We start from the raw sequence: 14888 nt of genomic DNA, 5'->3' as shown, positions 1-14888 counted from the left end.
AGAAAAACGCTTGCTTGCTTTTGTGCGTTCAATCACACGTTCAACCAGTGGGAGGCGACGCCGCGTCTGTCAGCATGTCCACAGCAAACACACACGCACGACATGATGCACATCAATATTTCCTTTTATATGTTTTTTTTTTTTAGTTTTAGATCCCTTTGCATTCGTTGAATCTAAGTTCAGTTGGCCACAATTAGTTTCCACAATTTGAGTCTTATTGCTGAGCTGCATGTTGCAAAACTGCTGAAATAAGAAATCATAAAGGAATCTCCACATTTCTTAGTTCTGAAGAATGAGAAAAAGCAGATTTGAGCAAACAGAAGTAAAGCAATAGACCAGAACACAACATGTGAGGCCCTACAAGCAAATCAACCTGGTTTCCAACCTTGGTCACAGGTTAAAAGCCTATACACTACTGACAAAAAGTGACTCTCGGGTCAAATTTATGCGAAATGTGAAAAGTTCATGCTACCGTGATATTATAATGGTAATTTCCTCATCTTAAATAATTTATTGAAACAAAAGCCAACAACAGTGGTGGTACCACAACAAAAAATGTCAATGTCTCAATAACTTATCAGTTGTTAGTTGTCATTTTTGCCTCATAATGTCAAAAAGTGAACAGCATGATGACAGAGGACTGTTTAAATACAAATTGTTGTTGAGCCAGAACATTTAGTGGTCGAGTCATGGATCGGATATGATCCATGAATCACGTTGTGATTTTTGCGCTGGGCGTGTGCATCTTTAGAAAAGGTCAAATTAAGTTCACCTTTACAAGTTATTGTGCATTTCAGGTTCTTTCTGAAAAGTTCACCCAGAATGTGAATATCCTTAACTTTTTATTAGTAGTTTATAAATAAAGACATAAGATATTTTTTATCTTATCGTTTTCAATTGGGGTCTATGGAACAGTTTCAAACCAACACACAATCGTGCTCTGCTAACAGCAGTGCACAATAGTGATGGTAGAGTCGTACTAAAGTGCATTATGTTGAGAGGTGGTTGTAATGTTTTGGCTACTCTATTTAAAATTAATGAGGGGGCCAAAGCATTACAACCATCTCTTAATATAATGCACTACCGTACAACTCCATTAACCACTTTGACATTTCTGCAGAAATCTAAAATGTTCGGATCTGGGTTAAGTTTAATTCATGCAAAGATTCAAAGAGAAAAACGAAAGAAGCTTCATGTCTGTGAAGCTTTTATTCAAAGTGACTTGCACTTTGAATATCTTGTCATCTGTGGGTCGTAGATGACAAGATAAGACTTTATTGATCCCAAGATGGGGGACAATATTTACTCTGAACCCATTTTACATTTATGCTTTAAACTGCAAACAAACTTGTAAAAAAGGAAAACAATGTAGGAGAAAAAAATAATGTTATAGAAATTTGTGATTTGAGGCAAAAACAGAAACTGGTGAAGCCTATTTTGATCTCTTGTACTGAAGGGTGGTAAATCCATAATAATATATCATCATTTATTAGTCTGCAGATAGGGGCGGCTATAGCTAAGTTGGTAAAGGCAGTTGTCCACGGTGAGTGGTTTGCACCCCCACCCTGGCCCTATATGTCAAATTGTCCCTGGGCAAGACACTGAACCCCTAACAGCCCATTCCCCTCCCCAGCTGTGCAGTGCCGGTCCAAGCCCGGTAGAAATTGGGGAGGGTTGCGTCAGGAAGGGCAAAAAAAAAAAAAAAAACTGTTCCAAATCAACATGCGGACAATGATCCGCTGATGTCCCTGAACTCACGGGTTAAGCTGAAAGGAGTTGTCAAATAAATGAAATCATGTAATGAATTGCCTACATATTTAGTAAATATTTGTTTTGGGAGTTTAAATAAAAGTTTGGTTTCTCAGCATGAGTTGTACCGATGGTATTCGAGGTTAAATATTTTAGAATATTTAAATGATGAAGAAATGAAGGTTAGGTTTCACCGAGGCAGTAATGTGAACAGAAGAGGCTTTGGTTTGTGTATTTCAGCCTTCACTTGTCCGTGGTGAAGTCTGAGCAGCGTGGTCTGTGTCAAATACTGTAAATGACTCAAACTCAACTTTCAGCCAGTTGTTTCTCCTTAATATTATACTTTGTAAGTATCGCATGGCTTGGTGCCTTTCTCCGAATGGAGGGTGACTCATTCAGGCAGATCGCAACACCCATTACAGAGAGAGAGGGAGAGAGAGAGAGAGAGAGAGAGAGAGGGAGGAACAACCACCTATACCAAATGCCAGACATGAGGCCAACCTCTCTCCACCCTTCTCATTTTTTCCTATATGGGCACTGACAAATGTGTTTGCAGACAGCGCAGCAGCCGGCTGAACAACACTGAAGACTGTGCACTGATACTCAGGTCACAAGATAACGGAGTAAATTAACAGAGACGTCTACAAATATCATCTGAGCAGAATTTTCTCACCCTCTCACCACCTTGAAAAGGTAATCTGGCTGTAAAATGCAGCCTCTTTTGTGCATGGTCACTACATTTGATTTTTGGGTGGAGTCGATGACCCCTCCCATGTCTTTTGATTAATTATACTCTGTCCTTTGTGTGGTTTTGTGATTGTGCTAAAGACTAAACTTTGTGAAACTTTATGGAAACTTGCTGCTGTGAGTTTTTCTTTTGTAGAAATCCACAGATCCACACTTTTTAAACTAAAAATCTGCCTCGATGGTTAAATTAGGGTACATACAAAAGAACTTTACGCAACAAAAATGGATAATGTCCTTTCATAATACTAAAGATAATCATGTTTCTGCGTAGATACCAAATAAGAACCATGGCGACACCCAAAAACACTCCCCGGGGTGCCAACACACCACTATCACCCAACCGCATCACCCGACTCCAGGAGAAAGAGGACTTGTCCAACCTCAACGATCGTCTGGCTGTCTACATTGACAAGGTCCGCTTTCTGGAGTCCGAGAATGCAGGCTTGCGTCTGCGCATCACTGAGTCCGAGACTGAGGTCAGCCGGGAGCTGACGGGCCTGAAGGCGGCCTACGAGACCGAGTTGGCCGATGCCCGTAAGACTCTGGACTCTGTGGCCAAGGAGCGAGCACGTGTGCAGCTGGAGCTGGGCAAGCTGAGAGAAGACCACAAGGAGCTGAAAGCCAGGTGGGTCAAAGTGCACCAACTTCTAATCTGACAGCATGTTCTGTAGTGATCCTGAAGGTGCAGCGGTGTGCAGAGGTGGCGCTGCTGGAGAACTTTTTTTGGGGGGTCGGGGGGTTCCATTACATTAAAGGCCCTGAGTTTCTTAAAAACAACCCTGGGTTTTTGCAAAATGTAGTTTATTCCCATTTAACTTTTAAAAGAAAAAATTAAACGAATGAAAATCTAAGTTCCCATGCTCAGTTAATAGACTGTGAATTTCTTGTTAGAGGCTCATGTAGCCTGGTATCCACTGAAGCCTTAGAGTGGCTAATATAACTGTGTGACTGACATTACTGAGCCTGTTTTAGTATTTGCTTTATCCCATAATGATCAGCTGTGGCAACTGTCGCTGCTGCTCAGCTAAAATAACATTTACAGTCTGGCTTTCAAGACAAGCTTACCTGGAAAGTACCTACACTACAGAGTAATTGTAGTCCCAAGTAACGCGATTATGATTGATTATGATTTTTTCTTTTTCAAAGTGCACAGTCGGTCATACTCTGTAATATAAGTCGAAAAACTAAAAGTGACCCAGATTTTTTTCTGATGGTCGTGAATATAAGCATTTAATAACCAACGTTTGAATAGGTTTTGCTGACGTTCTGCGAGCAGCGTTGGCCCCGCTGCTGGGGCCACTCCCTGGCTTTAGCACATCCTCCTCTTTGCTCACTGCACTTTGACGTCGGACTTCCACTCTGTCTCCTTCCCATGCTGCCACATCCAGAGCCTGATGACTAACTCTTTCCCCCGTTTCTCCTCCTTCACCAAAGCAATCATTATAAACACAAGACGTGGCAGTGTTTACAGGGCTCCACTCTTGCCTCCATTATTTTTCCATAAGTATTGAGATGATGGCCGTTGTGTTGTAGGCAAATGCAAAACGTTGCCATGGCAGCACCTCAGCTAAACACCAACAGCCTGTGGCTTCCAGATACATGGGACTGGTCACAGATCATTGTGGTCTATGAGTCATATGCACCGAGGTCTTTCCCCTGTTTCTATTTCATCCAAGCTGCAGGCTCCTTAGTCAAAAATAGCACATTCTTGTGTCTTTAGCCTGTGCAAGGGAAACAGTAGTAATTGACTTTCCATTTGGAGCTTAAGTTACAAAGCAAAATGTCTATCTCTATTGTGTTCACTGTAACATCTGCCAGTACTGAAAACACACCCAGGACCATGCAGCTTAACATCTGAGACTGCTTTGGTCTTTACAGGAATACCAAAAAGGAGTCAGAACTGGGCGGAGCGTTGCAGAGGCTCAAAGACCTGGAGGCTCTGCTGAACTCGAAGGATGCGTCCTTGACTACGGCTCTGGGAGAGAAGCGTAACCTGGAGGTGGAAAACAGGGATCTGAAGACCCAGGCTGCCAAGGTAAACTCAAACCCACGTTCAGTTTAAAACTCAGTGGAAACACATCTGGGCTCAATCTTCCTGCAGTCAGCCGACTTGATCAGCAATGAACAACATAAATGTCACCAGACAATTGCAGCTGTTAGCGTTTTACTTTATCCCATGGAAAAGCCTTAGAAGACTCGTACAATTTTCTCAAGTGAAATGAAAAGTAAAACATTCTTGTGCTTTTTTTGAACTGACTTGAGCAGGCAGACTCTTTCATTCGTGGCTTCTTGAGCTCACTGTATTTACTGCATCTTTCTGCCAACTCACAGCTGGACACCAGTTTGAACGACGTTAGAAAGCAGCTGCAAGATGAGATGCTGAGGAGGGTGGATGGAGAGAATCGCAACCAGACCCTCAAAGAGGAGTTGGAGTTTCAGAAGAACCTCCACTCTGAGGTCAGATTTCCCGAGACAAGTTCTTATCGGCCTCACAAGAGGATCATTTCCTTTGTGTCACATCACAATTCTTTGTTTTTCCTTGCACTGCAACTTATCAAATCGCATGCGAATAGACAAAAGGTACTAAACAGGCATTCGTGGTTGAGAATACTTTTACCATTTCTCCCATAGGAACTGCGGGAGGTGAAGCGCCGTCATGAGTCTCGGATGATTGAGTTGGATAATGGCCACCAGCAGGAATTTGAAAGCAAGCTGGCTGAGGCGCTGGTGGAGATGCGCAACCAGCACGAGCTGCAGGTTAAACTGTACAAGGAGGAGATCGAGAAGACCTACAATGCCAAGGTAGGCATTTAATTCAATATTATGGCATAAAAACTGAACTCTAATGAATATGAGTACGATTTACTCTAAATAACTGTTTTAGTGGAATAAAATATCCATTAGCACGTAGCACAGAGGAAAAGTCCAGTATAAACTTGTGTTTCGCTTGCAGCAGTTACACAAACTGTCACTAATGAAGTAAAACACCATTCAGTCCGTGTTTGACGGCTCCACTTCATCAGTGTTTCTCTCTGTCAGCTGGAAAGCGCTCGTCAGTCGGCTGACAGGAGCAGCCACCTGGTGGGAGCAACGCACGAGGAGCTCCAGCAGACGCGCATTCGCCTGGAGTCCACGTCAGCTCAGCTCAGCCAGCTTCAGAAACAGGTAGACTCCAAGAGGCATCTCACGTTCAGGGTCCTGCCATCACTTCAGACTTACGTTAGATGCTTACACGTATTGTAATCCATTGCGGTGAGCTTCAATGTTTCTGCTTATTATTCTCTTGTCTATAGTCAAACCTAACAGGAATCATCACTTATAAACAGTATAAATTATAGGCTACACTGCACTAATTGTTTGGCAAAAAAAGTCACTGACAGCCTTTTTATGTCTAATTTTCATCTTTAAAACTTCTCTGTACTATCTCATTCTGGTCTGGCTGATTCTGATCTGACAGTAACTGATTTGTCTCTGTGGTTCAGCTGGCGGCCCGTGAGGCGAAGGTGAGGGACCTGGAGGACGCCCTGTCTCGGGAGCGGGACACTACACGTCGCCTACTGGGAGAGAAAGACAGAGAGATGGCTGAGATAAGGCAGAAGATGCAGCAACAGCTGGATGAGTATCAGGAGCTTCTGGATGTTAAGCTGGCCCTGGATATGGAGATCTGTGCCTACAGGAAGCTGCTGGAGGGAGAGGAGCAGAGGTGTGTTAAGCTACGTCGAGTCTTAACCATGGATTTTGCAGCTGTCGAAAATGCCTCTACACCTCGTCTACTTCTCACACTTTCCTTCATCACGTTTATCTCTGCAGACTGCGTCTCTCTCCAAGTCCTCCCCCCACCAGAGTGACAGGGAGCCGGTCCTCTACATCAGCAGCTCACTCTCGGTCAATCAACTGCAGCGCTCAGAGCTCTCCTGCCAAGAGGCGCCGGCCCAACGACACGGACAGCGAGGCCTCCAGCTTCACCGGAGGAGCTGTGGCCCGCACCCGCATCAGCCAGCAGGCCTCCGCTAGCGGCCGGGTCACTGTGGACGAGGTGGACCTTGATGGGAAATATGTGAGACTCAGCAATAAAGCAGATGAGGTGAGAGAATGAATGTGATGAGACAACAATTTAATGTACTTTTTGATAAAATACAGACCTCTCAGCATTCATTTAAAGAAAGACCGCAGACATTTTATCTTTTACCCATCTTCTTGATCCTGCAGGATCAGAATCTGGGGAACTGGCAGGTGAAGCGTCAGGTGGGATCTGGTGCACCCATCTTCTTCAAGTTCCCGGCCAAATTCACGTTGAAAGCTGGTCACAGGGTCACGGTGAGCAGCGCATTTTAATAACAATTGAGCACACTGATGTACACAGCTATGGATGTATCTCATTTCTACATTTGCACGGTGGTCAGATCTGGGCATCTGGTGCTGGCGGAACCCACTCTCCTCCCTCTGACCTGTTGTGGAAGAATCAGCCCTCTTGGGGTGTCGGAGACATGTTTCAAACCACTTTGCTCAGCTCCAGCGGAGAGGTATTTAATACTGAATGTTAATACGTTTATACTATGGTGTCTGGAGTAGTTAATGTTTAATGATGACTACAGATCTAGTTATGCTAATGTTTACACACTTTCAAGGTTAATTATTTATTGAACTGTGATGCTTTATATTACACCTTTTGACTAACATGCTCTTCCAGGAAATGGCAATGAGGAAGGTCACCCGCACTCAGTTTGAAGATGATGATGATGACATGGTGAGACACGTAAAACACGTTCATCTGCACATGTGCTTCTTAAGGGTTAGCTTTAATTTCAGGAGCAATAATAATTTATTACTGCTAACCTAAAGAGGTCTTCAAGAGACTACACAAAAATGGTTTACTATATGGTTAAGTCAGAATAAGAGATCATATTATAAAAAAGCAAACATTAAATAAATGTGTGTCAAAGATAAAACGCATGGTGATTAGAGAAGGAGATGGATGTGATATTGTCTGACACTTTTTCCACTAATGATTTATTATTGTACTATAATAGTTTGGTAAAGTGGAACTGCAACTCCATTTCTACCATACGCAGTATTTCTTGGCACTGTAGAATGTGAGAGCAGTCTTTGCTTTTAGTGCGATCAACTATATAATATTATTTTAAAACTGGCCTTAAAACGTTTTTATGAGTTCAAGTATGTTAGTTAGTTCATCTGGTTTTATTAAGGTTGTGTGAAAAGAAGTGTCTGAATCGGTCTTTCTGCCCCAGCAGGTGGCTCACAGCACCTGTGGGGACAGTGAGTACAACCTGCGGAGCCGGACAGTGGTCTGTGGCTCGTGTGGACTTCCCTCAGAAAAATCCAGCAACTGCTCCGTGACCTCAGCTTCCCGCTCCTTCCACAGTGGAGGCGTCTCTGAGGGTTTACTGCCGCACTCCTACGTGTTCAGTGCCAGCACTCCTCGCAAGGTGGGGTGCTGCAGCACAAACAGCTCTTTCAAAAATTGACCAAGCTACAGCTGATGCGTTAATCATTTTTATGTGTCTAAAATGTACATTTTTTTATTTGTTTAATTTTTTTCACAGACAGGAGTCAGACTAGAGAGCTGTCCAATCATGTGAACCCTGGATCAATGTGGGAACATCATCACTTTCAAATGTGTCTCATCATAGGTTTCAGCTATGTAGTTTGTTTAGTTATCAGTTGTAGTTATTACCTTCAGATTAGTGGTTTTGAATCATTTTCAAGTTATTGTATGCAATAAAATTTTATACAGTTTTTTAAAAAAATAATGTACATAGGCATGTTTACAAAATGTTTCTTTCTTACGTTTAAATGATGATTAAAACTTGTCACTTGTATTTTTATTGGTGACATTAAGATTTTGACATTGACAAGTAAATAAAAAACCTACCAGCTACTTCAACAGCCTAAAACAACATTTGTGCTAATTTATTCTACGTTTTACTGGTAAAACAAAGAAGATGGTGGCGGCTGTCACATACGTTCTCGTACTATTTTTTTATCACATTAATCAAATTTTTATTACACTTTGTAAACATTGTGACGCAGGAGGGTGTTAATAAAGTCAAAATGTAAACGTGTTTTCATTTAAAGTGAATTGACTTCATCCTTGCTAGAGATCTTCAGAATACTGTATGTTGTATTTTTTGCTGATATGAATAAATATCTTTGACAAATCTGCCATTTAAAAGAATCATAATTTGATTGTTGGTGTTTGCAGTTGACAGCACTGTGGTGGGCACTCAAGAATCCACTTGCCAGACATGTGTGTTAGGTTAATTGAGGACTCTAAATTGCCTGTAGGTGTGAATGTTTTACATATGGTTGTAAATAACTGAACAACGTGTATTCCAGCATGATTTGTGAACTCACTATTCTCTGTGTAATAAGTGTGATACAGGCTTATGAATTCATGCACAAATATGTGATATATGGAACTTTTTCCTTTGAGTCTGAAATAAAATGCATCCATCCTAGAGAACAGCATGTTATGCAATAAGTACTGAAATACAGTTGGACCTGTGCAATGAAAGGTTTAGAGAAGTTCACTGTAAAGGTTCTACTGCATTTTTGGTGCATTCTGAAATTTCATTCGAATATCCCTAACTTTTTGTGAGTAGTCTACAGAATATGTGATATATGGAACTTTTTCCTTTGAGTCTAAAATAAAATCTATCCATCCCTCTATCCAGCTGGTACAACTTTTATTTTGAAACGAGCGCAGTGCTTTTATTGTGTAAAAACCCGGATGTAGTCGATACTATTGGGCCACTAGCATGGTTGCTAGTGTAGCTGCACAACTCCTCTAATTTATCCATTTAGCAGTAAATTACACGACAAACGTGCGTGTGAAGTTGTTTTAAAGAATATTTGGTGAGTGTCATTAATATTGTCACGCATTCAATCAGCGTTCGGTAACAGTTAGCTCACTTAGTGACCAACAGTGAAAACCGGAGATAAACATTTCTTAACTGTTTTCTTTGTAGTGTGTAAGTTCAAAGACGCAGTAACAACACACGTTAACGCCTCCTGTTATCAAGGGCAACTTAGGAAGTTAATGAACGTTGACTCAGGTGGAGCTGTGTGAAACATGTAATAGGATTGTTATCCGTCTATCTCCGCACAACCGACCGCGGATCAGGTGTGTTCAGACAGTCAGAAGCCGTAAGATCTGGAATAAACAATCTTAGATGAGGGTGTGAGCTCAACTTGCCGGCCTATTGTTTTAATAGCACCACGTCCAACTAAACAATTTAAGCTTGGACACTAAGAAGATTTAATTTTACAGCATCGACAAACTAATCAAATGAAAATATAATTAGAAAATGAGAGCTAGTTGCTCATCGGTGGTGACATTTTGGACTTGGTTGATTCTGTTGGATGTGAAATGTCACCTAAACATAATTGGTCAACTAATGTTTTAATATACAGCTTAAATTAAAAAGGAAATTTTTTTGCTTATACAGACTAATGATCAACTGCGAGGACTAATTCAAAATCCCCTTTGAGGGACTGTATAGGACACAGTCTGCAGGTGCAGCATTGTGACAGCAACATTAGCAAACTTTAGCAGAGCTTTCATTCATGAAAAAGTTGATCAACACTTTTGTGACTTCATGAAGTCATGGGATCAAACTTCCTTTAGCTTCGATGGCTGTGGCCATTTCTGTTTCAGCAGTCTGGATCCACCTGGATGTTGAGTGTCCGGGCTCTGTTGGGGATTGGCTTCCTGGTGACCTCTCGAGCTACAGCGGTAATCGCTCACTCAGGGACATGCCCCCAGTCTGCTGCGCCTAACAACCACAAGAAGCACTGTCTCAGAGCAGCATCCACCATGGCCCAGACCATCAAGTATCTTGGGTAAGGTTTGAGATCTTTTGCAAAGATGCAGGAAAACACTATGCAGATTATTTGTGTGTCCAAACTTAGCTGTAGCTGCTCCACAGGCAGGAAGAAGCCCAGCACATAGATGAGGAGCTCTTCAGTGAGTATGGCTATAGTGTGGACCAGCTAATGGAATTGGCTGGACTCAGCTGTGCCACAGCTATTACACGGGTAAGATGTCCATAAAGGCTTTTATTTTTTTTATTATTTAAATAAAAATGCCTGTGGTTAATATAGAGCTGAAACAAATACTGAATTAATCATCCATCCATCTATAATCTTAACTGCTTATCCCATTAAGAGTCAGGGGGGGATTGGAGCATATACCAGCTGTGATTGGGCAGGAGGTTGAGTACATCCTGTTGCCTATCAGGACCAACACAGAGAGAAATACATGCAACCATTCACATTCACACCGGGTAATTTAGTCACCAATTAACCTAACGTGCATGCTTTTGGAAAGGCCACAGCTGCTGGGTGGATTCGAACTAGGGACCTTTAAACTGAGAGGCAGCACTAACCACTCGATCACCAACCTGCCAATGAATTAATCAGTTATTCATTACTTAGCAGTTATAGTAATATCAAAATATGTACCTTTTTGTATATTTAAATATGGATAAAACTGTGATAAAAGGTGAGAGCAAAAAATAATATACATCATAGATAATAAAAACAAGAATACCAACCCCTTTGATGTTATAGTTGACTTGTATCTTACTTTACATAACGGTGAGCTGGGTTTTTCCAGCACACACATGCACACACCTTTAAGACCTTTCACTAACCAGATATAATTGTCTAGCCACATCAAGAGGAAATCAGGTTTTCCATTTACAACACATAGGTACGCCAGTATGTCTATCTATGTAATCATATTACTGCCGGATGTGGAAAATAATCAGATGACTTCATCCTGACTGCACAGCCACTGAAAGCATTTTTCCTGAGTTGCTGTTGTTAGATAAAATCTTCTGTTTCTTTTCAAATACCAGCAGTGATGCAGTATTGCGTTGATTTCGTATGTGTGTTTATTTTTGTTTTGTTTTTTACTGAAGGCGTATCCACTGACATCTTTGGTCAAGGCCAGACCTTCGCTGCTGGTGATTTGTGGACCAGGTAACAATGGAGGCGATGGCCTGGTCTGTGCCAGACATCTTAAACTCTTTGTGAGTGTCCTATATACACACTTCTACAGCAGTTGTGTATTACAAGTTGGTACATTTCCTCAAGTTCTGTACTTAATTTTTAAAGTATTTGAACTTAAGTTCTGTTGAACGTTTAACTTTAATTCCACTACATTTTTTATGTATTTTTGCAGATGTTTCTCATACAAAAGAAGTTTGATAAGGAAATAATGTTGTTGCAGTGAGAAAAATTATAAGTATTGTTTTATTATTTAAATTATCAAGACATTTTAGGCCGAAACTGTGTTCTTAAAGTTTAACTCTGCCTCCATGCTGCAGCAGCCAATGCTGGAGGCATGATGTTTTCAGATTGTCCATCTACGTCCTGTTCTGGTGAACATAGTATCTAAAGAATGCCTTGAGGGAATTTCTTTATAATTACAAATGTCCACTTTGACTAAAGCATGAACTGATTAGATTTTAGTGGTCAAAGGTCAAGGTTACTGTAACCATAACATTTTGCCAATGAAATCTCACTTGAACACATTGAGGCAATTTCAGTAGATCTATGGCAACTTGAACTCACTGATGAGCTGATTAGAAAATGAATCTGGATACACATGCATGTAAACTGAAACTTGTCATAATTGTACCATGTGGTAAATTTATTTATTTAAATGTTTAAATTAATTTTGAGTGGCTGATAAAATGTGCCAGTACTTTCCAGACTCTATAGGACTAACTGAAATTAAAAAAAATACTGAAATATTACTATTGCAGCACCAAAATTACCATATTTGGTAGGATTCAGATCTCAGACAGTTAAATAGTGTCAACAGAATATCATATAAGGACAGAGTTTTCTAAATGAAACCTCAGTGGCAGCACTGAACCCATTTTTTAAATTTTGCTATTTTGTTGCTATTTTGATCTCTTTGCTTGTTGCACTGTAACAAAGTTATGTCCTGCAAAGTATTCAGAAGAATATTTGCTCTTGTTTTCTCTTTCTTTGTGTCCTCTTGCAGGGTTACGAGCCCACCATCCTTTACCCAAAGAGGCCAAACAAACCTCTGTTCCAGGGCCTGACCACACAGTGCCAGAAAATGGAAATCCCTTTCCTGACTGAGATGCCTGAGGTTTGGTGTTAATCAATTATGCAACAGTTTAATGTGCAGTGGTAAAGAGAAATATTCTGCTCACTCTGTTTATGAATGTGCATTTTATTCCAAGCTGTACATTTTCCAAGTTACACGTTATTAGATCTTGCTTAATGAGGTTTTGGTTTAGAAGGAGCCTTAATGACTTTGTGGGAAAAACTGTTTTTATTTCAACAAACATCAGTTTTAATAAAAATGTGACTGATAATGATGTGGAGTGTGGATTTGTGGCCTCACAGACTGTGTTTATAGATACTGTATGAATTTTGCAGCACATTTCCAGTGGTTTTTATCTTTATACTTTCATGTAAACACAGTTTTGTTTGGCAATTTAACAAAACAAATATTTCATTTTTTCTGGCTAAAATTCTCTTCTCAGGCAGAAGTGATTGATGAGGCTTACAACTTGGTGATAGATGCAATCTTCGGCTTTAGCTTCAAAGGGGCCGTGCGAGAGCCTTTTGGTTCCATCTTAGATGTGCTAAAGAAGACCGCAGTCCCGATAGCGAGCATTGACATCCCCTCAGGTCAGTCATCACCATTTAGCACTTAGCATTACTTTCTACTAGAAGAAGTAGGTGCATTTCAACCAAAGAAAAAACAAACCTATCCTATCATGTCGGTGCTTTTCAATCTGTTCAACAGTTAATTTCATGCTAACTTGCTGTTTTGGTACTTCACTGCTTATCTTGGAGCAAATGTGTATTATTAGGTTTCCATGGACACTTTCTCATCGTGTGTTGTTGAGACCAAAATAAAGATTTTCAGAAATTCATTATTGCACTGAGTTGGGAAGAAAAACCCTTTGTTTTTCTATCCTGGACACATTGAACAAGTTCTAAGAGGAGATAAAAATGTGTTTTCTTCATCTAGACTTAAGATTACCCTTAACTCTCTGTGTCTGTTTCTTTTCCTACTCTTTATGATTTTATATGAATTATATTATATGGCTTGATCACCTTTAATATCAATGATGGAATTTTTTTGACATTAGGGCCCTTTTGATTTTAATTTGATCTTATTACATATGTTTCATTGTGTTGTTTGGTTATTATTTAGTGGCAAACCCTTTTAAATTTGAGATTTGTGTGTGTTTAAGTATAGGTTTGTATTTATTTTTTTATGTTTTATGAATCTTTTCATCTAACTTGACCAGAACTTCCTTGCAAAACCTCAGTGGGACCGAAGGTTAAAACTCTGTAAAACTGGTGCACAGATCTGATGGTTTTTGGTTAAATGTGTTTTTCTTAGTTTCTGGATTTGTGTAATGTACTGCTCCCTAAAATAAGAAACTTACTGATTTAAGTCAACTTTGACTTTGTATTATTGTAATAATAATAACCCGACTGTCATCGTGTTTTACTGTGGACTTTCGCTCCCAAAAAGTTTGAACTGCATTGTGACATTATGCTTGGTTTTTGTATAGGTTGGGATGTGGAGCAGGGCAGCACGGATGGACTCCAGCCTGACATGCTCATCTCTCTCACTGCTCCCAAGAAATCCGCCGCCTTGTTCAGAGGACGGTACCACTTCTTGGGAGGCCGCTTTGTTCCGCCCGGTCTTGAGAGGAAATACAAGCTCAACCTTCCTCTGTATCCTGGCACGGACTGTGTGTTACAACTATAGATAACATGCACATGTCAAAGTTTCCACGTTCAAATTGCTTCGCTTATAATGAAGACCGGCGAACAGCCATCTTGGCTCTCTACAAAGTTTAAAAATATGCCTATCAACACCTCTTAAACTCAAGAAATAACATAACTTGTTAGTTGTGACCATATACAGACACAAATAGAAAAAGTGAATTAATTTATTGGGAGTTATTTGTTTGTGAACAACAGTTGAGAACCGTCTCTTCCATCACACTGAGCTTGCCAGGTGTTGTTCTATCAGGTCAATGGCAGCCAGTACTAAAATCTGAGACACTGCACTGAAGTATTTTAAGAATTTGGATAAACTGTTGTTAATTAAAGAGGACATATGCATTTTGTGATCTGGTTTAATAGTTATATTTCTGTTAGTATAACATCAAAGGCTCGAAGCGTGAGGTAAACTTGTTAACATGCTCGCTTTAATTGACAAGCCCAGGCTTCAGTCTGAGCTGTTTGGGTGGGATAAATTTTTTTTCTAAATGCCTGACAGTGTGACATACAACTACACTGAACCACTGTATTTCACAGGTTCACTTTGTACAAATTGGGTCAAAATATCTTTATAGGTA

The 14888-nt window shown here is 40.5% G+C and overlaps 2 protein-coding genes across 5 annotated transcripts; both read left to right on the top strand.

The window, feature by feature from the left end:
* Window positions 1-35: 35 nt before the first annotated feature.
* LOC137110274 (lamin-A-like) lies at window positions 36-8675 on the top strand. Of its 2 annotated transcripts, none has more exons than XM_067495005.1 (13): window positions 36-2442; window positions 2768-3121; window positions 4375-4531; window positions 4828-4953; window positions 5128-5298; window positions 5536-5661; window positions 5979-6199; window positions 6307-6580; window positions 6706-6813; window positions 6900-7019; window positions 7187-7243; window positions 7749-7943; window positions 8061-8675. In XM_067495005.1, exons 2-13 carry the CDS (start codon window positions 2784-2786, stop codon window positions 8094-8096), a joined length of 1929 nt encoding a protein of 642 aa, XP_067351106.1. In that variant the 5' UTR covers window positions 36-2442; window positions 2768-2783; the 3' UTR covers window positions 8097-8675. The 2 variants fall into 2 exon arrangements, with proteins under 2 accessions (XP_067351106.1, XP_067351097.1); XM_067494996.1 differs by having other exon boundaries at window positions 7746-7943.
* Window positions 8676-9235: 560 nt separating this feature from the next.
* On the top strand, window positions 9236-14660 carry naxe (NAD(P)HX epimerase). Of its 3 annotated transcripts, none has more exons than XM_067494686.1 (7): window positions 9236-9372; window positions 10178-10359; window positions 10446-10554; window positions 11442-11552; window positions 12536-12646; window positions 13047-13194; window positions 14094-14660. In XM_067494686.1, exons 2-7 carry the CDS (start codon window positions 10193-10195, stop codon window positions 14291-14293), a joined length of 846 nt encoding a protein of 281 aa, XP_067350787.1. In that variant the 5' UTR covers window positions 9236-9372; window positions 10178-10192; the 3' UTR covers window positions 14294-14660. The 3 variants fall into 3 exon arrangements, with proteins under 3 accessions (XP_067350787.1, XP_067350696.1, XP_067350874.1); XM_067494595.1 differs by having other exon boundaries at window positions 9242-9372; window positions 10175-10359; XM_067494773.1 differs by having other exon boundaries at window positions 9242-9372; window positions 10145-10359.
* The last annotated feature ends 228 nt before the right edge of the window (window positions 14661-14888 follow it).

This window comes from Channa argus, chromosome 1 (assembly GCF_033026475.1).
Source record: "Channa argus isolate prfri chromosome 1, Channa argus male v1.0, whole genome shotgun sequence".
Classification (NCBI taxonomy): domain Eukaryota; kingdom Metazoa; phylum Chordata; class Actinopteri; order Anabantiformes; family Channidae; genus Channa; species Channa argus.
The sequence above is the reverse complement of the archived record's forward strand: the minus strand, read 5'-3'. Positions and strand labels throughout refer to the sequence as shown.